Genomic DNA, 26317 nt, shown 5'->3' on the forward strand with positions numbered 1-26317 from the left:
ACCGAGGCATCCCTCTATCTTCTTTTTTTTTTTTTAATTTAACATCCATCATGGGCACTTCCCTGCATTAACTATTTTTTGAATATGATTTATAAGAATAGCACAGATTTCATTAATGAACACTTATTTTTTTTAAATGTTTATTTATTTTTGAGAGACAGAGCAGAAGTGGGGGAAGGGCAGAGAGAAAGGGAGACACAGAATCCAAAGCAAACTCCAGGCTCAGAGCTGTCAGCACAGAGCCTGATGCGCGGCTCAAACTCAAACCGTGAGATCATGACCTGAGCCGAAGTCAGACGCTCAACCGACTGAGCCACCCAGGTGCCCCATTAATGACCACTTATTAAACAAAAGATGATAACTGAGGCACCTGGGTGGCTCAGTCAGTTACGCATCAGACTTTGGCTCAAGTCATGATCTCGTGGTTTGTGAGTTCGAGCTCTGCATCGGGCTCTGTGCTGACAGCTCGGAGCCTGGAGCCAGCTTCGGATTCTGTGTCTCCCTCTCTCAAAAAATTAAATAGATGATAACCAAAATTTCTCTACCTTTCCTTAACCTAGAAAAGGAAATAATTTTAAGTTGTACCCTGAAGGAAATAATTATTATTTCATCTTAGTTTAAAAATCCTCCCATTGAAAAAATGGTCTTATGCCTTAAATGCCTTTCATTTAAAAAAACTGGAAAGGTGAAGTTTGGAGTTCTACAACCAAAGTAAGTAGCAGAGCAAGGATTTTTGAATATAGATCTGTTCTGGCTCCAAAGCCTAAGCACTTAACCACAACACTATATATTACAGGATGGTTTGAGTATGGTCTTACTCAATTACATGTAGGCAGTCTTATTTAGTTACTGCATTCTCTAGATAAAGCTAAAAGACGCAAGTCTGAAGGATTCTCCTTGAAATTTAACAGCAAAATAAATTTATAAATAAAAGACAAATTTAGGTGCTTAGAACACTGTTCACCATAGTGAAGATACTACATTAAGTATGAGCTATTATTATTCACAGGAAATATCCATAACAGTACAGAAAAAAAAATGTATGCACTACTTACTATGTTCATTGCAGTGATGTTTGTAACAGTTAAAAAGGAAAATAGCCCATGACCAAAGGATTGGCTGATATAAGTATATTCTGTTATTTAAACTATAGAATATTCTGCAGTAATAGCAAAACAGATCTCTATTTAATAATATCTATAAGCAGATAAGAAAACATGATTGTATAATCCAATTTATGCAGAAATATATGAATATGTCGATTTGTACACATACATAGATGTCTGAAAGAATAATCACCAACATATTAATAGTGGTTATATCAAGAAACAGCACACTTTCATGCGATTTATCCTTGTTTTGTACTTTCGCATTTTTAAAAATTCAAGGAGTGTCTGTGTGTGTATTTTAATTCTAACAGATTAAACATAAGGCAGCATTAGCAGGGAAAAGTACAAAATGAAAAAGAAAAAGACCAATGGGGTACAACTTTAAGAAAAACATGAGATTTTGTTTTGAAGAATTCCTTTACCCTGTCCTTAGAGTTTTTCTATCATATTGATCCTAACCACTCATCTTCAACATTCCTGAACCACAGCTTCCAAGTTTTGATAGAAAAAACTGAAAACACATAGGATGACACATCCATATCATGAAATATAATGTAGCCATTAAAAATAAAGACACAGATCTATTTGGACCATAGAAAATATATTCTTGAGTGAGGGAAGCGCGCTACAGCTGTATAAAACCTAACGAAAATAATCTCACTTATGTAAAAAATATGTATATGTATCAAAACATAATAGTGGCTATCTAGGAGAGATGAAATTTTTTGTGAGTTTTACTTTATTCTTTATATTTTTATATTGTCTAGAGTTGTCACAATAAAAAATAAAGCTAAGTTACACTCCATTTATTAACCTAGAGTGGTATTCAAAATATATTAAAAGAAAAGAGCAGGTTACAAAGTTCATATGATCCTATTTTAGAAAAAACAAATATAAAATGTCCATACACACACAGAACAGACAGATAAGTACAGAATGATACTGTACATCAAAATATGAACAGTGATGACCTCTGTGTGATAGGAGTACATATTATTTTCCTTTTCTACTTTATATGACTTATACTTTTACAAGAGCCTAGTTCTTTGTGTAATAAGCATTAAAAAGTATAATTTTATTATAATTTGAAAAAAATAAGCTTTCAATTTTTGAGAACTTTCTAAAAATATCTTAAGCACCCAAAAAGAATGACTTGTCCTAAAAAAATTAATTTTTCTTCAAATATATATACTCAACTTTTTCTCAAAATATCTAGAGCAAATTAGACATTCACATTCAAATGTTTTTAAGTACCAGCATAATGAAAAACATTATTTCATGTAACTTCATAATAACCCTGTTAGATAAAGAGGAAATGAGGATGAAAGGATTAAATTAAATAAGACTAGCAAAATGTAAAACTGATTATTTAAATACATGTTTCCTGACTATAAATTCTGTACTTTCTCTCACTATCAAACAGGTACCTCTAAATGAACTGAATTGCAAATAATATGTAACAGGAAGTAATTTTTCCCCGGTGGCCAGCCTAAAACTATCTAAAGCTTTTCTACTTCATATAATTCACTCAGAATAAGAAAACTAAGCCTTGAAAACCAGACACCTTAGATAATACAATCGTTAGTAAAGAAGAGATGGTTGGAAGTATTAGTTGCTATGGTACTGGCAAAAATTGTTTTCTAACCCAAAGAAACTTTGGCACTGTTAGTATGTCTACAATCAGATAAATCAAGATACCACCCAAAGGAAAACAGCCACACACAGAGAATGCCAAAATGACTCAAAATAATACTTATTCTGCTGTATTTAAAATGTGATGTTGGGGTGCCTGGGTGGTTCATTTGGTTGAGTGTCCAACTCTTTTTTTTTTTTTTTTTTTTTTTTTTTTTTTTTTTTCAACGTTTATTTATTTTTGGGACAGAGAGAGACAGAGCATGAACGGGGGAGGGGCAGAGAGAGAGGGAGACACAGAATCGGAAACAGGCTCCAGGCTCTGAGCCATCAGCCCAGAGCCTGACGCGGGGCTCGAACTCCCGGACCGCGAGATCGTGACCTGGCTGAAGTCGGACGCTTAACCGACTGCGCCACCCAGGCGCCCCGAGTGTCCAACTCTTGGGTCTCAGCTCAGGTCAAGATCTCAGGGTCGTGAGATTGAGCACCACGTTGGGCTGGCTCTGTCTCTCTCTCTCTCTCTGCCCCTCCCTTGCTCATTCTCTCTCTCTCAAAATAAAAAAAATTTTTTTTAAATGAATAAAATGTGATATTTTCAGGAAGAAATAGAAAATTTGAGCACACCCATAACCAGCAAAGAAATTGAATCAGTAATCAAAAATCTCCCAACAAACAAGAGTCCTGGGCCAGATGGCTTCCCAGAGGAATTCTACCTGACATTTAAAGAAGAGTTAATAACTATTCTTCCCAAACGGTTCCAAAAAATAGAAATGGAAGGAAAACTTCCAAACTCATTCTATGAAGCCAGCACTCCCTTGATTCCAAAACTAGACAAAAAGACCCCACTAAAAAGAATCACAGGTCAATATCCCTAATGAACACGGATGCAAAAATCCTGAATATAATACTAGCAAATTGAATTCAATAGGACATTAAAAGAATTATTCATCATGATCAAGTGGGATTTATTCCTGGGCTGCAGGTCTGGTTCAATATTTGCCAATCAGTGTGATATACCACATTAATAAAAGAACAGATAAGAACCAAATGATCCTGTGAATAGATATAGAAAAAGCATTTGACAAAATATAGCATCCATTGTTGATAAAAACTTTCAACAAACTAGGGCTAGATGGAACATACCTCAACATCATAAAGGCCATATACAAAAGACCCACAGCTAATATCATCCTCAATGGGGAGAAACTGAGAGCCTTTCCCCTACAGTCAGGGACAAGACAAGGATGTCCACTATTCACCATTACTATTTAACACAGTACTAGAAGTCTTAGCCTCAGCAATCAGACAACAAAAAGAAATAAAAGGCATCGAAACTGGCAGGGAAGAAGCCAAACTTTCACTACTTGCCAACAGCATGATACTCTATGTAGAAAACCTGAAAGCCTCCACCAAAAAATTGCGAGAACTAATACATGAATTCAGAAGAGGTGCAGGATATAAAATCAATGTGCAGAACTCTGTTTCCATTTCTATACACCAATAACAAAGCAGCAGTAAAAGAAATCAAGGAATTGATCCATTTGTAATTGCACCAAAATCATTAAGATACTTAGAAATAAACCTAACTAAAGAGGTAAAAGATCTGCACTCTGAAAGCTATAGAACGCTTATGAAAGAAATTGAAGATGACACAAAGAAATGGAAAAGCATTCCATGCTCATGGATTGGAAGAACACTGTTAAAATGTTTATACTACCCGTAGCAATCTATACATTTAATGAAATCCTTATCAAAATACCACCAGCCTTTTTTGCAGAGCTAGAACAAACAATCCTAAAATTTGTATGGAACTACGAAAGACCCCTAATAGTCAAAGCAATCCTGAAAAAGAAAAAAACAAAACTGGAGGCATCACTATTTCAGACTTCAAGTTGTATTACAAAGCTGTAGTCATTATAATAGTATGGTACTAGCAGAAACACAGACACATAGACCAATGGAACAGAGCAGAAAATGCAGAAATGGACCCATGACCATATGGTCAACTAATCTTTGACAAAGCAGGAAAGAATATTCACTGGAAAAAAGACAGTCTCTTCAACAAATGGTGCTGGAAAAAACTGGATGGCAACATGAAATGTGATGTTTTCCACTTTTTCTTGGGTACTAATAATGATCTTAGAATAAAAGTATGGTTTTTATCCTTTAAAATAAGAGATAATGTAGCAACTATATTCCCATAATCATAACAACTTATGTAGCTTATGCAGCAACTATATTCCCATAATCATAACAACAACTTATGTAGTTTATGCTAGGTATGACTCTAAACACTTTACTCACATTAACTCATTTAATTCTTGCAACCCTATGATGAAAACTCTGTTATCGACAGCGTTTTACAGATGAGAAAACTGAGGCACAGAGGTCAATAAACTTGTCCAAGCTGTCACACACCTAGGGAACAACATAATCAGAACCTGAAGCCAGACAGTCTTTACATGCACATGTTTACACGCACTGTCATCTCCATGTTAACATAACATCATGGGAGACAGTATGGTAAACATACAAAAAAATTTTTTTCAAATTGTCTTAATGTTTCAAAATTCTATATGGTCAGAGCAGAAGACTATTGCTCTTAAACAAGAACACTGGCCCCATGAAGTGAGATATTAAAGTTCCTACGTAGTTGGGCATTAGACCTTGGAATTAGATCTGCTATAAAGCAGAGAATAGGGTCCCACAACATAATTTCTGTGTGACCCATAATTTCTGTGGAGAAATTAAATAAGGCAAAAGTGTGTAATTACTGAAGTAAGTTGTTAGAAAACAACTCACCTTTGAGGCAACAAGAGACTCAGTGGGACATAAGTGGGACAAACCTTCTTATCCTGTCAGGCTAAGGGAGAAAAAAGCCCGGAAAAGATATAGAATACAACTTAACAAATTAAAATATGATGTTGTCTATATCACTTTAGAATTTATTTTCTCCTTATGATTTTCTAACCTGAGACAAAGTAACTGTGAATGACAAGTTTCCGATATTTACAAATTGAAATTCAACTGAGTTTTATTTTTACAATACAAAGAAATAGTACTGGTCTGTACTGTGAAATACCTATCTCTGAGAAATCCTAAACTTTGCCTAACGGTTTTTTAAATAAATGCTCAAACCTAAACTTATTAGAAAACCATTTTGCTTCCTTTGTATACCATAGCCTAATTGCCTAAAACAAGATTTGCCAATTCATTGGTTCATTTGGAATAATCATATCTAGTCACCTGACACTTAGCACTCATTAAAATCTGTACTGAGAAGATGTACAAAAGCCAAAGTAAGGAGATTTTAGATACCTGGGTTGTCAAAGAATCACCTATGATGGAAGACAAATATACAGAAAAGGAATACAAGAAAACAAAGGAACAAAATAAAGTATCAAAGAAATTGCTTCTTGCTGCTCAGAGATAGAAAGAGAAAGGAAGGAAGGAAGCAAGCAAGGAAGGAGGGAAGGGAGGAAGGCAGACACTTCTCTTTTAATTTCTGGGACTGGAATTCAAGAACCTTACCCTGAAGACTCAAAGGAGTGATCTGAATCATCTTGAAGTACAGACTCTGCAACTTGCAGTTTCTATTCAATTTTAAATAACCAAAATTAGGGATATTGCTTTGTACTGTCTATTCCTAGCTATTTTAACTGATAAAACCTTTTTTACTCTTATTTTTATTAAATGGTATCCTCTGAATTTCTGTACTGAATTTTATGTATATTTAAGGATTTTTTTGCAATTCAAATGTGGATGTGCTACTAGCACGAAAAAAACCATAATATGGTATTTTTCTCACAGAACGCACCATCCAGTCCCTTTATAAAGAGATATGTTTACTACAATCCATTATCTCTGCAAAACACAATTAGTAGTCAAGTAGATGAACATTGTCCTGCTAAAAAGAAAGAAGGAAAAGGAAAGATCCAACACACTGAGATGGACCTTCCATATAATGTTCTGGTCTACTTTTGTTCAAGAACTAGATGGTGAATATACAAATAGTTCTTAATGCAAGAAGGACCAGTACCTTTTCTCTACCAATTTCTCTCTAATTTGGCATTTGCAGATGGATAGGTTCTCTCTTCCGGACAAATACCATAGGGTCCAACCTAAAATGATTTTTTCAAAAGAGTTTACTTCTCATGGCTCACTTTTTGTTTCATTTTGCTCATACAATAAAAAGACTGCTAAATTTCACTTCTAAGTCCATTTGATTTGGAATGTATCAAAATACAACTGGCTTCCATATGCTGGTTGACAACTGATGTTTCTGAAGAGGCCCAACAAGTTGAAGAAAGACTTCTTAGTATAAAGGCATAAGAGAGCAAAACACATATAAATTTAAGGGAAAATGCACTTTTGTATTTACACACAAACAAGCAAACAAGTATGGTGAGAACACAAATTTATCTTTCAGTTTTAGTTTACCTTTCTATTTTTAGAATTGGATGGCACCTCCCTCCAGAAGCTTGCCACCTCAAGCAGCCCATTATAATTCTATCAAATGAGTATATTCAACCCTGATTAAAGACCTAATCTTGGGGCACCTGGGTGGCTCGGTCGGTTAAGCATCCGACTTTGGCTCAGGTCATGATCTCACAGTACGTGAGTTCGAGCCCCGCGTCAGGCTCTGTGCTGACCGCTCAGAGCCTGGAGCCTGTTTCAGATTCTGTGTCTCCCTCTCTCTCTGCCCCTCCCCTGTTCATGCTCTGTCTCTGTCTCAAAAATAAATAAACGTTAAAAAAAAAAAAGACCTAATCTCAAATTTTCTTTGGAGTTAGTTTCTATAATTAGGGGAAATATTAGACTACCGGTAAGTCATGGTATCCATCAAGAAATTCTTACTTATAAAAGCACCAATCATTTTACAACAATTATTATGAATTACCAGAGTGCCTAATTTATTTTTTTGTTGTTTTTTTTTAAAGATATGTTTACTTATTTTTTAAAGTTTACTTCTTTATTTTGAGAGACAAAGCATGAGAGAGAGAAGAGCATGAGCTGGGTAGGGGCAGAGAGAGGAGGAAAGAGAATCCCAAGCAGGCTATGTGCTGTCAGAGCTGTCAGCATGGGACCTGATGCAGGACTCCATGAACTGCGAGATCATGACCTGAGCCGAAATCAAGAGTCAGAAAGGGCCCCAAAGTGCCTAATTTATGCTTAAAACATTATTTATTCATAAAATCTACTTGTGCACAGAGTAATATGCATTTATTAGTAAACATACAAATACTAGTCAAGGTTAATTTACTAAATTGAATGATGTTCATATTTTCTCATTTATTCTCAAACTAAAACCTGAAGTACGGCAATAAGAAAACATTTCTAAATAGAAAGTATTTTTGTAGTGGAAGACCATAACAAAGCAAATTAAAGAAAAGGAAATTAAGCACTTTAATGCTCACCCCAAAAAATACTAAACCACCCAACAATGCCTCTTACCCAGGCCCTCTGATGAATACAATTACACCTATATTTAATCAAGCAGTTATGCAGAATCCTCATTAACCCCTACTAATGTCTAATTAATCGTACCAACACAAAGAGAATACCTTTTTGAGACTTAGTACGGTTTACGGTTACCATAACTACAGAAGTGTGTCTCAACTTCACTAATGCAGCTTTTCTTCTTCCTGGCTCACTGCCACAATTCTGTGACATTTATTGGAAAACTGCAATCCACTTGCTACTATTAAATATAAACATTTGCTTTCCAGAGATCAACAAAATGAATCAACTATGCATATTAATAGTAAAAAAAAATTTCCACTCTAAACGAGCTTAATGTGTCTACTCCATGAATTTTTCACAAAGTCATCTGTAGTCTAGACTGGCTCATCAAAATTTTGGGTTTGAGCATTCAAGATGCAGCACACTCAGTGATGTCTAGGTCATCCCATTCACATTTAAAGTTAAAGATTATGGGTCCCCTACAGAAAGCAAGAGAAATTCACATATGAAAACACAAGAAAGAAAACCATATATGATTTAGATAACTAAAATATACTCTGTTAAATGGGACAGTCTCTTTTCAATGTACTACCGCATAATTACCTCTGTCAGTAACTTCACCAAAAAAGTCAGTGTATATTAGACTCTTAAAATTACTTTTTAGGTGGCTAAGCATCTGACTCTTGGTTTTGGCTCATGTCATGATCTCATGGTTCATGAGTCTGAGCCCTGCATCAGGCTCTGTACTATCAGCACAGAGCCTGCTTAGGATTCTCTCTCTCCCTCTCCCTCTTCCCCTCCCCTGCTTGTGTTTGCTCATTCAAAATAAATAAACTTTAATTTTAAAAAAATTACCTTCTTCTGTTTTAATATATTTTTGTGGTAAAATATACATAACATAAAATTTACCACTGCTTTTTTTTTTTTTTTTTTAGAGAGAGAGAATGAGAGAGAGAGAGAAACAGTGCATGCGCACATATGCAAGAGCCAGGGAGAGGGGCAGAGGGAGAGAGAGAGAAAATCTTAAGCAGGGTCCGTGCTCAGCCAAGAGCCTGATGTGGGGCTCAATCCCATGACCCTAGGATCATGACATGAGCTGACATCAAGAGTTGGATGCTCAAATGACTGAGCAACCCACGCACCCCACCACTGCATTTTTTAAGTGTACAATTCAATGGCCTTAAGTTCATTCACGATGTTGTGCAACCATCACCACTACCCCTTCACAGCACTTTTTCATCATTTCAAATAAAAACTCTGTACCCATTAGACAATAACTCTCCAATGCCCTCTCACCATAGTCCCTAGTGACCACTATTCTACTTTCTATGTCTATTCTAGATACTTCAAGAAATCCTACAATATTTGTCCTTTTTGTACCTGGCTTATTTCATTTAACATATGTTTTCATCCACATTGTAAAATGTATTAGAATGTCATTCCTTTTTAAGGTGAATATTCCGTTATCTGCATAAGACCATATTTTATTTATCCATTCATCTGTTGATGGACACTTGGTTTTTAGTATAGTCAAAAATGTTGTGCAACTATCACCACAATAAATTTTAGAACATTTTTATCACTCTTCCAAAAGAACCCCCAAACCTTTTACTGTCATCCCTATCCTCAACTCCCACTTCACCCAAGGAACCACTAATCTACCTTCTGCCCCTATAGATCTGGCTATTCTGTACATTTCATATAAATGGAATCATACAATATGTGGTCTTTTGTGACTGGCTTCCTTTACTCAGCATGTTTTCAAGATTCATCCATGTTGTAGTATGTACCAGTAATTCATTTTTTTTTATGCCAAATATTACTCCATTGAATGGATGTACATTTTATCCACCCATTCATCAGTTGATGTACATCTAGGCTGTTTCCACATTTTGGCTATTAAGAATAATGCTGCTATTATGTACAAGTTTTTGTGTATTTACAGAAGTTTTAATTTCTGTTGGGTATCTATCTAGAAGTGAGATTACTAGATTATATGGTACCCTATGTTTAATTTTTTGAGGAATTACCAGATTATTTTCTAAAGTGGCTGTACCATTTTACACTTCCACTAGCAGTATACAAAGTGATTTGTCCACCAGCTTGCCACACCTGTCTTTTTGATTATAGCCATCCTAGTGGGTAGAAAGTATTATCTCACTGTGCTTTAAATTTGCATTTCCCTAGTGACCAATGATGCTGAAAAACTTTTTATATGTTTATTGATATTGCATATATTTTTATTATTGTATCATTGCTTTTGTATTTTTATTGTATCAGTGTTTTTACATTAAAACATTTACATGGGGGCATCTGGGTGACTCAGTCGGTTACGTGTCTGACTTTGGCTGGGTCATGAGCTCACAGTTCAAGAGTTTGAGCCTGCATCGGGCTCTGTGCTATCAGCACAGAGCCCACTTCGGCTCCTCTGTCTCCTTCTTTCTCTCTATCCATCCCCAACCAGTGTGCATGTACGTGCTTGCACTCTTTTTCTCTCTCTCAAAAACAAATAAACATTGACAAAAATCTATACATTTACCAATAATTATGGAAAAGATATTAAAGTCAGTATGTTCTTTTTTTAAAAATATTTACTCATTTTTGAGAGAAAGAGAGCACATATGAGTTGGGGAGGGGCAGAGAGAGAGGGAGACAGAGGATCTAAAAGCAGGATCTCCACTGTCAGCGCACAGCCCAATGTAGGGCTCAATTCATGAACTGTGAGATCATGACCTGAGCCGAAATCCGACACTTAACTGACTGAACCACCCAGGTGCCCCAAAGTCAGTATGTTCTTACATATAACTTAAAAAAATATGTATAATAGCACAAGCAGTATTCTGCTATTATATCATATAACATATATTATATAGACAAATAATTGTTCTAATCAATAAAATGGAGTAGACTCTCTTCATACTGTATTCATGTATAGCCAACCACTTAAGTGTTTCTCTTAAAGAACACATTTTTGGGGCACCTGGGTGGCTCAGTCAGTTGGTTAAGCGTCAGACTCTATATCAGCTCAGGTCATGATCTCACGGTTCGTTTGTGAGTCTGAGCCCTGTGTCAGGCTCTGCGCTGACTGTGAGGAGCCTATTTGGGATTCTCTCTCCCTCTCTCTCTGTGCCTCCTGTGCTCATCCTCTCTCTCAAAAATAAATAAACATTAAAAAAAAACAAAGAACACATTTTTATTCAAATAGAATCAATTTCTATACTTAAAAAGATGTCAATCGGGCAGCCACTATGTAAACCAGTATGAAGGTTCCTCAAAAAATTAAAAATTAAAAATTAAACTACCATATGATCCAGCAATTTCATTTCTGGGTATTTATCCAAAGAAAATGAAATCACTATCTTGAAAAGATACCTGCACCCCCATGTTCACCGAAACATTACATACAATAGTCAAGACGTGGAAACAACTTAAGTGTCCATCAATGGGATATTTTACATGAGTAAAGAAAATGTGATACACACATGAACAGGAATATTACTGAGCCATAAAAAAAGAAGGAAATCCTGCTGTATGTGACGTGAATGGAACTTGAGAACATTAAGCTAGGTGAAATAAGACAGAGAAAGACAAATGCTGTATGATCTCACTTATATGTGTTATCCAAAACAAAAGAAAATAATATAAAACAAAAACCCTGAACTCAGAGGTACAGAGAACTACAGAAAAGAGACTGATTGTTTCCAGAAGTGGCAAGTGGTGGGGGGAATAGGTAAAGCTGATCAATGGTACAAAATTCCAGTTTAGAAGACAAGTAAGTTCTAGGGATATAATGTACATCAGGGTGGCTATAGTTGCCAATACCGTATTGTATATTTGAAAGTTGCTAAGAGAGTAAAAAAGTCTCATCACAAGGAAAAAAATTGTAACTACATGTGGTGATGGATATTAAGTAAACTTATTGTTATAATCATTCCCAATAATCATTCCCCACTTGTGCGCACTCGCTCTTTCTCAAACATAAACATTAAAAAGAAAAAAAAAATGTTTAAAAAGTATCCTTAACTCTTAACACAATTATTCCAAAATTAGTGGTATTATACCAATGAAATAAATAATACAAGTATGGTAGTCCCAAATCGTTGTCTTAGATGCTATATCCCTCCTAAGACCCTGCAGAAATTAAAGGCTAAAAAAAAATTTTAAGCAGTGTTTCTACACATGAAAGATATACACACACAGTTTTTTAAAATCTGTCTATAAAAAAGATTGTTAAGGCTTACTTCTCATTCACTTATATACTTAAAGTGAAGTTTGATCCTAGTAAATGACAGTTAAAAATGAGAAGACTGAATAGTTGTTGAAGACCAGGGTTTAACAGAAATGATCTTCACACACACCCATACACATACCCCACTTCACTCTACTGAATTCCCAGGAAAACTATGCTTGAAAAAGCTAAGTTATGCAGAACTGATGCTGAATAAAAACGTCTTCTTTCAGTTCTATAAAATCACATCATCTTTCCTGGTTATTCTGTTCTGTGGGGCACAGAATTTTAAAAAACCTTTTTTTCCTAAGACTCACCACCCAAAATATAACTATCCCAAGCACAGAGAAAAAAAGTTCTGTTGGGAAAAATTACATTTTCTGATAAAGGCACTAAATATTTTCTATACCATAAAATTAAATTCACATCTCCAGCTTTCTCAATTAATTAACCACGATGGTCATCTTATTATGTATTAATTTAACTAACCATTCTAGATCCTATTTATTTTCAGTTGTAACATGTAAAAGTTCTCCTAAGAGAACTATTACATAGTCATACATTTTGCCTTAACATTGTTACATTCAAGTTTCAAGAAAACTTTCTTATTTGAGTATTCTAGGTTTAGAGAACAAATTTACCTCCATTTTCATCTTTATTATCTAAATTTTTGTCTTTAAATAGCTCTGATTCTTTAAAGGCCTAGTTTTTGATCTGTTGTAATTTTAATGCAACTGTTATTTCAATTGAAGCTTTCCACAAGGTTTTATATAACTAGAACATAATCTTCTCAGACTTTCAATATCATGCCTTCCTTCTTTTCTGGATACGGTATTTATTCATTCTTCAATATTTATCGAGCACCTTTTAGATTATAAAGCACTTGCGCCAGATGCTATGAGAATGCAAGGTATAGTTGCTATCCTTGAGAAAATTACCACCCAGTACAACTTTTTAAACAAAACTGGACTTTACTAGATGTTCTTTATGGTTTATTGCAGCTTTAATTTTATGGCAGCTTTAATTTTTACAATATTTTACAATTATTTTACCACAGTTTGGTTTTTTTCTGACTATATGTATAATCTAGTACTTCAATACTAAAGTTCTCCTAAGTTGTTTTTTTTTTTAATTTTTTTTTCAACGTTTTTTATTTATTTTTGGGACAGAGAGAGACAGAACATGAACGGGGGAGGGGCAGAGAGAGAGAGGGAGACACAGAATCGGAAACAGGCTCCAGGCTCCGAGCCATCAGCCCAGAGCCTGATGCGGGGCTCGAACTCACGGACCGCGAGATCGTGACCTGGCTGAAGTCGGACGCTTAACCGACTGCGCCACCCAGGCGCCCCATAAAGTTCTCCTAAGTTTTAAGAGGCCATTCCTCAAATTATTTCTGTAATTTTGCTAACACTTAAAAACAACGATTAAAAAGAATATGTAAAAATAAATGTTTAAAAAGATGTGTAAAACGTATACTCTGAAAACTACAAGACACTACTGAAAGAAATTAAAGATCTAAATAAAAGGGAAAAAAATCCCATGGTCCTAGACAGGAAGGTTTAGTATTATTAAGATGGCAATATTCCACAAACAACACTCTTCAAAATAGATTCAATACAATCTGTATTAAAACCACAGCTCACTCTTTTGCAGAGGTTGAGAAGCTAATCTTAAAACTCAATGGAAATTCAAGGAACTCTGAATAGCCAAAATAATCCCGTAAAAGAAGAACAAAATTGGAAGACTCACCCTTCTCAATTTCAAGATTTATTTCAAAGCTACATAATCAAGACAGAACAGTACTGACATAAGAAATGAAAAAGAATTGAGACACCAAAAATAAATTAACTCAAAGTGGATCAAAGATCAAAATATGAAAGCCAAAACTATAACACTCTCAAAAGAAAATATAGGTGTCTTTGTGACACTAAGTTAGCCAACAGTTTCTTAAATATGATACAAACCATGAGCAACAACAACAAAAGATAAAATAGACTTAAGCAAAATTTAAAATGATAGTGCATTAAAAGATACCATCACAAAAGTGAAGACAACCCACAGAATGGGAGAAAATTTCTGTAAATCACCTATTTGATAAGGGACTTGCGTACAGAATATATAAGGAATTCTTACAACTCAACAATAAGACAAGTAATTCAATTTAAAAATGGCAAAATCCTTGAATACACATTTTTCCAATGAAGACATACTAACGGCCAATAAACACATGGAAAGATGCTCAACAGTATTAGTCAATAGGGAAATGGAAATCAAAACCATAAAGATGTCTATAATAAAAAAGAGATAATATTAAGTGTTGACAAGGATATGGAGAAATCAGAACTCTCACACATTGCTGCTGAAAATGTGAAATGATGCACCCATCATGTACTCTGAAAAGCTCCAATCTGTGCTGACGGCTCAGAGCTTGGAGCCTGCTTCAGATTCTGTGTCTCCCTCTCTCTCTGGCCCTCCCCTGCTCGTGCTCTGTTTCTGTCTCTTAAAAATGAATAAACGTTAAAAAAAAAAAAAAAGTATTTTAATACCTAAGGTCCAAACTAGCAGTATGGTATATAGTATATATGATTACTGGGCAAATTTGAATTTTATTACAAATTAGTACTTACAATACAGTTAAGCACAAGACAGACTCACTTATCAGGGATAGAAAGCTCATAATCTGTTTTGACCTTTACAATTAACCTACAGAAACAATCAGAGTAAATAAGTACATACTCCCTACACACTCTTCAGCTATGTAACCCTCAAGACTTAAACTACTTTACCAAAAAATTTTAAAGTTCTAAACTTCAATTACAATTATTAAGTATAGGGGCAAACCATATACTCTGGTATAGGGTGCACAAAAGTATTGCCCTATTAGCAAATAAAAGTTAAAAGTCAAACATATTAATTTCATTCTCCAATCTAGACTGAATTATGAAACCCTTTAAAATACTGTTATCACTGTTTATTCACATACAATCTCTTCTACTAAGCTGTAAACTACATGTGGCTAGAATCTAGGTGTAAATTCATTTTGAGTGAATGAATAAATACAAATATTATGACTAAGTAACTTAGACTTGTGCATAAATATCAAAAGTCATCCCTAAAAAACTGCACTTGGCTACAGTATAGAATACAAGAATGTTTAAGAGAATAAAAAATTTCATTACTTTTATGCCCTTAAAAAAAAATAGCTCTTCCTTTAAGAACGTTATGGTGGTTAAACAAAAGTTAAAGAGAAAAGAATATACGGTGTATAAATCCATTTATATAAACTTCTAAAAATGGCAAAAATAATCTATTTTAAGGAAAAACAGATTAGTAGTTGCCTGAGGGGCCAGAGTGGGCAGAACTGATTATAAAAGAGCAAGAGATAGACTGAAATGTTCTGTATCCTATCTGCAGTAATTACACAAATGTATAACTTGTTTAAAACTCCTGGGATGCTCAAAACTGGTGAATCTCTGTATCTCTATATAAAAATGGTTTGTTATTAAAAGAGAAGGGAAAGAGAGAAAAGATACAAGTAGTAACCACAGAGCCAACAAGTAAAATGTAGAGTACCCTGAGAAAATGGGAGACATGAATAAAAGACCAAAAAAAAAAAAAAAAAGGGCCAGTGGAAAAACCACCAAAGTCAATTAATAGGCCCTATGCAAAATACCTATGCAAAATACAACATTTCATAGTTTGGTCCTCTAACATAGTGTCAGTTGTTCTTCCTCTTAACTCTGAGGTAAGCAAAACTGACATTAATGTCTCTACTGAAGAAAAGGAACGCTTGCACGATTTTTCACAGGTTCTCAAGGCCAAACTAGAATGAAAATCCATATTTTTCTAATGGCTAACACAGAATTTTCAGGAAGTTCATTAACAATGAATTAACTCCTGAAGCACTATTAGTACTGTTTTTCCTGTTGCTCATCTCCTTTCAAATTTAGTTAGGCTCTGAGACACATCAGCAGAAAAAGGTGCAACGATTCCATGCTTCCATAAACTACTGCCAAAGATACCAAGAGTCGCATGGCATCCTCCATCTCTTAAGTAATTCTCCTGAGGGGATAGTTTGCTTACTCTTCCCCCGCTTTTCATTTCTGAGTATCATCATCTGTCAAAACAGAGGTGGCTCAACCAGTGATGTGCTTCAGCTACATCTTAAAGACACTCACCAAAGCCAGGCAATGATTTGCTAATTTTATGTGTTAAAATATTCCCCAAAAGGGTCATCATCATATTCTTAACTGGTTTTTATGTGTGGCTTATAGACTGTCTCTCTTCTTTTATGGGAACTGTTTAGGTAAAGAATCCTACACAAACCACTCTTTTTACACCATCTGAACAGTGGTGTAATTTTAGTAGGGCCCAAAGTGTAAACACCAATTATCAAATGTTTATATTAAAGAAACTCATGATAAGCTCAATACTCTGTGGTAAAATAGCCAAGTTTCAAATTCCAGCCTCTTCGATTAGCTATGCGACGCTAGAAAAATTAGTGAATCCCTCTGTACCTCAGTTTGCTCATTTATGAAATACGAATACTGATACGATCTCATAGGATTTTTCTGAGGACTAATGTGAAAAATATCTATAAAATTCTGGCACATACAAATAGCTGAAAAATGTATTCAATTATTACTAATATTGAATTTATTAATCTTTCTTTACCAACGCTTTCTTTTAACATGTCCTATAAATATTACTTTAAGAACATTTTTTAAAACTAAAACTAAACAAAAAAACCAAAAAACCCTATATTTATAATGACAAGAGTAATCAACAACAACTTAGGTCACTCTTAGAAACTTTTCTGTTCTTGCCTCACCTTCAAAAACAATACCAATAAATAAATAAAAAAATAAAATATCAAATTTACTAAAAGTCTCATCATACCATTTCTAAATGGGAAAGAAATGAATAAAACATTCATGACTGACCAGCCATAATTATCATCATCTGTCAAGTAAATATTAAAAAAAAAAAAAAGCAAGAAAAAACTTTAATTTTTCAATAGCTATTAAGAGTAAATAGGGGTGGTGCCTGGGTGGCTCAGTTGGTTGGGTGTCTGACTTCAGCTCAGGTCATGATTCCACGGTTCATGGGTTTGAGCCCTGCATAAGGTTCTGCGCTGACAGCTCAGGGCCTGGAGCTGCTTCGGATTCTGTGTCTTTCTCTCTGTCCATCCCTCACTTGCACTCTGTCTCTCTCAAAAATAAATAAACATTAAAAAAAATGTTTTTAATAATTAAAAAAATAATAATAATAACAAATAAAAGAGGGGCACCAGGGTGGCTCAGTCATTTGAGCACCCAACTTCAGCTCAGGTCATGATCTCACGGTTTGTGGGTTGGAGCCCTGCGTTGGGCTCTGTGCTGACAGCTCGGAGCCTGGAGCCTGCTTCAGATTCTGTCTCCCTCTCTCTCTCTCTCTCTGCCCCTTCCCTGCTCATGCTTGTCTCTATCTCTCAAAAATAAACACACGTCAAAAAAAATTTTTTAAGTTAAAAAAAAAGAATAAAAGTAACTGAAAATTTCCATATAGCATATCTTTCATTCAAATTATCAGAAATATAGATCCTTTATCACAACACCAGGTTTTATTTATATTTAGAAGCTAAAATCATTATCTGTAGTTCATCCATAAAGAAAATGTCTACATTTTCATTCAAGGACACGTTTATATTTAATGCATTACATACTGTTAGTTTTTTTTTAACCTTGATTTTTATTAAGACAACAGCAAATAAAAGTCACACGAATCTCTTTTATGTAACTTGAAATAAAGTCTTTGCAACAAGACAGTAACATAAGATAATAAGCAACATTTCTACTGAAGAGTGTCTTATACCTTAGAACTAACAGGACTGTCTTCTCTCACTAAACAAGCAGGCCCAATAATGTCTTGGATTAATATGATCTTTTATTTTTTTCTAATTCTCTATTATTTTACAGAAAATATAATCTGAGTCAACTTTTTCTAATATAAAGTGACTATTTTTTATATATAATATTAATCACAGTAAGAAATGTTTCTCTGTACTATCAGTTTCAAGTTTTAGGGAACTCCTGGAATAATTATACTACAGTCAAGGGTGAGTTAAGAGCAAGCCAAGAACCATTTAATTATGAATTTCTATCCTCTTACTGTAATAAGCAACAGAATTCTAGTACTGAATGAAAATTACAAAAACAGAGTTTAGAAAGACACAAAAACAAATGGTAGGAAAATCAGAGAAAGATGGATCCTAGAACTAAGAAGTTAGAAGGAACTAGGTGTGTAACTTTTATCATGTTTGAACTTCATTTTCATAATTATTTCCATAATGATATTTTTTGTGTACTAGGTAATAATGCATAGAGATTAATAGATACTAAACAAGAAAAGAATCCAATAGGTTATTTTTAATTTTAAATATTTTCAAAAAAATCTAATTTTTTTCTAATTTCTAGTAAGATCTCTTCATTTCTAATGAAGACTATCATTTCTAATAAGATACCTTCATACATTTCATCATTTAAGAAGTAATGGCTTAACTATCTTATGAACTATCAGCTCTAGGAAGAGAAATAAATTGGGCTCAATGGCAATTCAGAAATATTCCATAAAGTCAGCAAAACACTGCTACTATTTTTAGGATTTTCATTTTGTGAACTATAAAGTATAATTATGCCTGGTACTATATCAAATAATTTGACAGCAGTTAAGAAAAAATAGTTTATTGTCCCTCATTGTTAAAATAAATATAAAAAATAAAAATCTTCCAGTTTCAAATATTAAATTCATACTACGATCACCTCACATTGGTATTTAGCTCTTATTTAACCAGTTACTTAATTTTATCCATCATGTAATCTTGTAACTCCTGCTTGTAAACACATTTTAAAATTTTAATCCATTGTTTTTATTACTCTATTTTTTCCAACTCACTTCTATTATTTTTCCTATTTTATCTGATTTTATACTATCTTATCTTACATCTCTGTATTTCCAGAATGACCTCTTAATCATATTCATTTACTTTCATTTAGTTTAATTTTTATCTCAATTTTTTCTATAGCAAACAATATATGCCCAAATCAGTATTTTTCAATACAGAAAAGTATAAGAAATGATAACTTTTTCTCTGTAGTGAATCTTTTCTCTAGGTACTCAAGAAGACTCCTAGCCTTCATATTTGTAAACCATTTTATTTTTTCAATATATATAAACTATCTTCCTTAAAGAAGGCAGAGAAAATGCAAAAATAGAATTAAAGAGTAAAATATTACAGTACATACTTTTGCACAGGACTTTTTTTTAAGTTTATTTATTTATTGTGAGACAGAAAATCCCAAGCAGGCTCCGTGATGTCAGCGCAGAGCCAGACCTGGGACATGATCTCAGGATGGTGAGATCATGATCTGAGCCGAAATCAAGAGTCAAACGCTTAACCCACTGAGCAACCCATGTGGCCCTGTAAAGGAGTTTCTATGGGAGTTATTTTTAAATTTTTTTTTCAACGTTTATTTATTTTTGGGACAGAGAGAGACAGAGCATGAATGGGGGAGGGGCAGAGAGAGAGGGAGACACAGAATCGGAAACAGGCTCCAGGCTCTGAGCCATCAGCCCAGAGCCTGATGCGGGGCTCGAACTCCCGGACCGGAAGATCGTGACCTGGCTGAAGTCGGACACTTAACCGACTGCGCCACCCAGGCGCCCCTATGGGAGTTATTTTTAATATAATTGCAACAATATTTCTTTTATTTACTTATTTTATTAAGAGTTTCTCATGTAATTATGGGGTCATCAGAAACATTATTTATGGCTATGTATTATTCAATTAGATACCTACACTCTTTTCTCATTGTCAGGCCATCACATTGAGTAAAAAGGTAGTAGGAGAACTAAATATGGTGACCAATGTTAACTAGACTTATTGTGGTGGTCACTTCCCAATATATACAAATAATAAATCATTACCTTGTGAAACTGAAATTAATATGGTGTTTTATGTCAACTATATCTCAATTAAAAAAAAAAACTAATTCCCTATTCTTTAAAAAAAAATATGTATAGTAGCAAGAAGGACCAGCATCAATATGTAGGATAAAAGCAAACTTAATTAAAATGGTAAAGAGATTTTGAAGCTATTTTTCAAGTTCAGTAATATTCAGCTATAAATTTTCTAACCTTGTTTTCCTAAAGAGAGAACTTAAATTTGGAAAAAACATGTTCTATAAAAAATTTAACAAATGTATGATAGTAATTAAATTCTCCTCACTCTGGGCTGACTTCACTATTAAATGGATAGCTAGACCACTGATAGAAAGTATACACACATAATACCAGAAAGTACTTCATATTATATAACATAGGGAGTCAGTACAGTATAGTAGTTAAGAGCACAGACTATAGTGACAATACCTGTGTTGGAATCTTGGCTACAATGTACCAGCTGTGTGACTCTGGGTAAGTTACTAAACCTCCCTACACTTTAGCTCCCTCATCTATAAAATGGAATAACAACCATCTCAAAGGGTTGTTATGAGAGTTCAGTGAGTTCACACTTATAAAGTTCTTGGCACACAGTAAAAGCCATATAAGTGGATGTTGTATTAAATTTTTAATTTAGCTAACATTTATTGTGCATTTACTATGTGCTAGGTTAAATGCTTTACACGTGATTTTGCCTTAAATAATCTTCAGTAACCCACAATGAAGACACTATGATTGCCTCCATCTGAAGATGAGAAAATTAAAGCACAATGAGATTAAATAACTAAGCTGAGGTCATGCATAAGTATTGAAACAAGGATTTGAACCCAAATCTGATGCATGACTTACAATTTTAACACAGATTGCAAGGTACACTACATACTAGAAGCAGTAGCCTCCAATCATACTTTATCTTAAGGAAAGGGCAGGAGAGAGGACAGACTTTGCTGAAATAAATCAAAATAAGTATTTCCTGGAATAAAGTAGGATATTTTAAAAATTAATATAAGAAATATCACTACAATACAGAAGTATTTATATATGAAATAATAGATGTCTGATATTTGTTTTAAAATAATATAGCTTGGGGCAAATGGGTGGCTCAATTGGTTAAGCATCTGACTCTTGGTTTCGGCTCAGGTCATGATCTCATGGTTTGTGAGTTCAAGGCTCACATTGTTGGGCTCTGCACTGCCAGTGCGGAGCCTGCTTAGGATTCTCTCTCTCTCCCTCTCTCTCTCTGCCCCTCTCCCATTCGTGCACACTCTCTTTCTCAAAATAAATGAACTTTAAAAATAAAATAAAATAATAGTTTGGGAGAAGATAAAAGAAATAAGACTAGACATGTATTGATGATTGTTAAAACTTAGTAATAGGTTTTTGGGGGTCCATCATTTTATTCTCTTTACTTTTGTATGTTCCTTAAAATGCCCATAATAAATGGTTAAAAGAGAAGTAGGGTGCAGAGATTAAATGCTTCACTTTCATTCCACAACCAAACAACTTTCTTAGGATTCCCTGTATCAAAGACATAAAAGGATACTTGATATTTATACATTTTACAATGTATATATAATCTGTAAAAGGATGGTCTTATTTTTAAAAAACTGAATATCCTCTCAACCAAAATAAGAAATTAATGAAAATATTTAAGCACATACATGTAAATATACATATTAAATGACTGGCTGCAGTTCCATCAACTTGTTAAAATTATTTGCTGAAATAACTAACATCCTTTTTTTTTCATATCTCTCTCCTGCCCAATAATCTCTATGATTATGATACTCTCTGGTCTGCTGCCCAGAAAATGGATACATTTGTATAGACAAATATGAATCTACAGCATGGCACAAACTGAACAATATGAATAAAAAACAGAAATCTGCTTCACTAAGAAACACTTATAAAATTCCTCACCTCAAGTTGTAGTTGATCTTTATACTAATATATATCAATGGGTTTCTGATAAGTATAAATATAATCAATAATTAGCGAATATTTTATATGCTCTAAATTATAGTTGAAACAATTTAGCTAATACTAAACAACAAAAAAAACAAAAAAAAACAACAACAAAAAATTTATTAAGCCAGACACTAAACTAGGCATTTTCATACACCTTACGTCACTAAATTTAAGAGCTTGTATCTATTTTTATAGAAAGAATAGTAAAGTTTAGAGAGGTGAAATCACCTGCCCAAGGTCACAAAGCTAATAAGCAACTAAACTGTTATGTATTCAAACTTAAGCTCAATTACAAAACCCACTCCCCCCCCCCCCCCCACTATGAGAAGTAAACATCTCAAACATCTCAACTGAAATCAAACTTAAATATTTAGGGCATTTTTTAAGTTGACCACAAAATGTTTAAGTTACTGGTCACAAATATATTTTACAGTGGCAGCTTGGCTTTGGGTAAAGAACTCTAGCTAAAACACAAAAGGCATTGTTTCTGCTATCATGTGACTTCCCCCCCCCCCACCCCCAAGTCTCTTAATTTCAACCTCAGGTTACTCATCTCTACAATGGGGAAATTAATATCCTTGCTGTCCAATTGCAGGATTAGAAAATTCCAAGAGGATATATGTAAAGCCCCTTCAAAAACTACAAAACACTGGGGTGCCCGGCTGGCTCAGTCCAAAGAGCATGTAACTCTTGATCTAGGGGGTCATGAGTTTGAGCCCCACACTGAGTGTAGAGATTACTAAAAAAAATAAACTTTAAAAAATATATTTTAAAAAATTACAAAATACAAAGAGTCTTTTTTTGTCTTAAAATGCTAAAATAACAAAGTTTTCTAAAGTAATTGTCAGCTGTTTAAATTCTACACCTTCTATTAACATTTCCAGAACTTTCTCAAACCCTTTTTTTCTAAGCGTAGTTCATTCATCATGTCTGTCACTTGGCTTTCCTTATCCTTAAAAGTAATACAACAGTAATGACATCAATGCTTTTGTAACAAATAATTAACATACCGTTTTGAAATGCTCAGCATATAAAAGTTCTAAATTCTGAATTTTCAAACTAAGTATGTGTTTGGTGTCATTCTTAGTTATATTCATGATCTTAATGTTTGAGCCTTTTCATATTCAGTTTGTTTCTAAGAAGCTAGAATTAAGACCTGGAATTCTAAAGTAGAACACCCAACACATAATTTTTAACGATTTTGTGGGAGTTTTTTCAAGGCTTCTCAAAGCACATACAATAAGCTAACAAGCACATCAAACACAGCAACAAAATCCACTGAAACATTCAGCTGCTCTAAAAGAAGGATCAGGCTCTTTAAGAGAAAACTACATTGTGTGAGTTTGCAAAGTTTCACACTTTCTCATTTAAACTCCATTTCAGAGAAAGCCTTTGCATACTCACACAATATGCTTTTAAAATGGCACTTTGCTGACCTTCCAATAGTCCAGCTCTATGAAAATTCTGTGATGGGTGTAACTTCAGAGAATCTGAAAAACACAAAAAGCATTAAGCACTTTTTATGCTGAATGACTTAAAAAAAAAAAAAAGGAAAAAAAAAGGGCAAGGGTAGCATACATCTCTTACATAACTGCCACGTATTTTTAAGAGCTAAAGCCCATATTCGCGAATATGCTGTCAAAGAAGGCTGAACTGCCTCTCACATCGGTCTCTGTGCTAAACTTAGATGGTCATAAAGTGTTTGTTTCATGGAAAATTATCTGATGATTACTGCACAAACGGTGTTAATGTCTTGGCTATTTTTAGCACCGATGGTACCACATTGGCCCTCTTCTAAGAATCACCTCTTGACATCATCTTTTTCTTCTGACGCTCAAAACTACAGTATTTCCAAACTACTTCAGGTACGTTGCCGGAGAAACATCCTACAGGATGGTGACTGCCAACTAAAGTCATCAGAGCAACAGACAATGGCCACAGTTACTAAGTAGGACTCTGTGCACAAACCCAATCGTCGGTGTGCGAAGTCCAGTACCTTCCAGACGAAACCATCGCACACTGATTCCCTTAAACAATTTCAAGGTACTCGCGTGAAGGCTGAAGTCCCCGTTTCCGGAGGGGGTGGAATCAGCGGATGGATACGGAACACCAAAAAAATGAAGGAACGCTGGCAGTCTCAGGAAGGAGGTTCGCAATGGCACTCAATTTTTTTTTTTTAATATGGTGAAATCAAGAGCTAATAACCCAGTTATGTCTTTTGCCCCTCCCAGTGGTGTAAAAAGTGGTGAGGAGTGCGGAGGGAGCATTTCGGTTTGATGCCCCTTTCGCACAGGGAACCTGTTCTAACACATTCTTGTGGTGCCCAGTATAGGAATTCAAACCCAGCAGAGATCAGCTCAAGTGCTGGTACCGTGGATCCTGGGAATCCCCTTCAGGCCTTGGCCAAAAGAGTTTTTAAAACGGGAATCTCGTTGCCCCCTCCCTGCCACGAACCCTCGAACGGCCGCGAAAGAGAAAATTCTCAAAGGACGACAGCGTCAGTGCCTGAGCTGGTACCCCCGGGACAGGAGAGGGATAAAACTGAGCCAGAGAGAGACCACCCCTGCCTTTGTAAAGGAGAGGGAGATGCAAGTCGTTAGAATGCCACATAGGTGGAAAGAGAGGAAAACAGAAAATTCGGGCCCTTTCCAGCAATAAGATGACGAGGAAAGGAAGAACGCCTGGTCGAGGGGGGCCGTCCCAACAAGGGGAGGGAGTGGACTAGGCCGGAGGGAGAGGGGGGTAGAACGACGGCGCACAAACAACCTGGAGGGGGAGAAAAATGGTGCCCCTGCACCCAGAACCGGCTCCAAGCCACGCCGCCCGCTTGGGGGCAACTTTGCTGGGGAGGATGGTCCTGGTAAGAGCGGCCGCGGCGCACCGATCGCAGCGGCCCCAGCGCGGGGCCCAGTCGGGGGTGGGGGGAGAGGAGGTGGGCGGAGGGGGGGGGAAGATCCCTGAGCTGGGGAGGCCGGGGCCGGCTGCTCGAGGAGTGTGGCGGGGCCGGACACGCCGAGGGACTCTCAGTGCGACTGGTGCCGCAGAGACCCGGGGCCGACGGCAATTGGGCCCCGTGTGGCCGGCGGCTCCGCGGGGGAGGGGCCGCCACTCCTCCCCGGCCCCTTCCACCACCACCCGACCCCATCGGCCTCTCCCCATCCCCCAAAACAGGCCCGACCGGCCCGGGCTTGCCCCTACCCCCCGACGGGGACCCCTCCGGCTCCCCCGGGCCGGGCCTCCCCGCCCCCACGCCCCAGCCCCCAGCCTGACTCACCTCGCGAGTACAGGGACTTGGGCGATTCCAGGTCTAGGTCCGCGCTGAGCAATGAGATGAAGTCCGAGGGCATCGCAGCTCGACCCAGCCCGGCCCGAGGGCAGCGGGAGGGGGGGAGCGGCGGTGGCGGCGGCACCTCCTCTCCGGGACCGCGGGCACCGAACCGGGGGCGGCGAGGCGAGGGCGGCTGCCGCTGCTGCCTCCTCCTCGAGGGCAGTGACTTCCACCGGGCCGAGGAAACCGCAGCGAGGTGGAGGCGAAACTCCACGGGGACTAATTCCCGGCGAGCCAGGAGGGGGGGTTCAGGGCGGGGAAAGGGAGGGGGGAGAGCCAACGGGTCCGTTTCGTGCTTCTCCTCAGCGAAAACTGACGGTCGCCGCCACCGCCGCCGCCGCTGACAGGAATCTGAGCCCCGCCCCCCGCGGGGCACTGCGCAGGCGCGGAGGGGGGCGCCCCGGAGCCGGGAAGAGCCGGGGCGGCCACCGGAGGGCGGGGGGGCGCGCCATGGAACAGCATCAACAAGGGCTTCGCTTCCTGCCGCCGCGGCCGGGGCTGCTGTTCCCCAGCCGGGAAAGGGCCCCGCCAGCAGGGAGGGAGGCAGGGAGGTGTCCGCGCCTGGGGCCCCGGGGAGGGAAAAGGTATTTGCGCCGACCTGGTGGCGGC

The 26317-nt window shown here is 36.6% G+C and overlaps 1 protein-coding gene across 6 annotated transcripts in view; it reads right to left on the minus strand.

The window, feature by feature from the left end:
- Nucleotides 1-26057, minus strand: part of NFAT5 (nuclear factor of activated T cells 5) — a 125634-nt gene extending 99577 nt beyond the window's left edge. For 4 of the 6 annotated variants that reach the window (XR_003965407.1, XM_030299834.1, XM_030299835.1 and 1 more), the window contains exons 1-2: nt 25655-26057; nt 23817-23870 (exon numbers count right to left, since the gene is read on the minus strand). Coding sequence is in view for 5 of the 6 variants with exons in the window: in XM_030299834.1 (XP_030155694.1) it covers nt 23817-23870; nt 25655-25727 (127 nt within the window). In the remaining variant the exon portion in view is untranslated. The remainder of the gene's footprint in view (nt 1-23816; nt 23871-25654) is intronic. The other 2 variants (XM_030299837.1, XM_030299836.1) reach the window with 1 other exon arrangement.
- Nucleotides 26058-26317: the final 260 nt, after the last annotated feature.

The sequence above is a fragment of the Lynx canadensis genome, chromosome E2, assembly GCF_007474595.2.
Source record: "Lynx canadensis isolate LIC74 chromosome E2, mLynCan4.pri.v2, whole genome shotgun sequence".
In the NCBI taxonomy this organism is placed as follows: Eukaryota; Metazoa; Chordata; class Mammalia; order Carnivora; family Felidae; genus Lynx; species Lynx canadensis.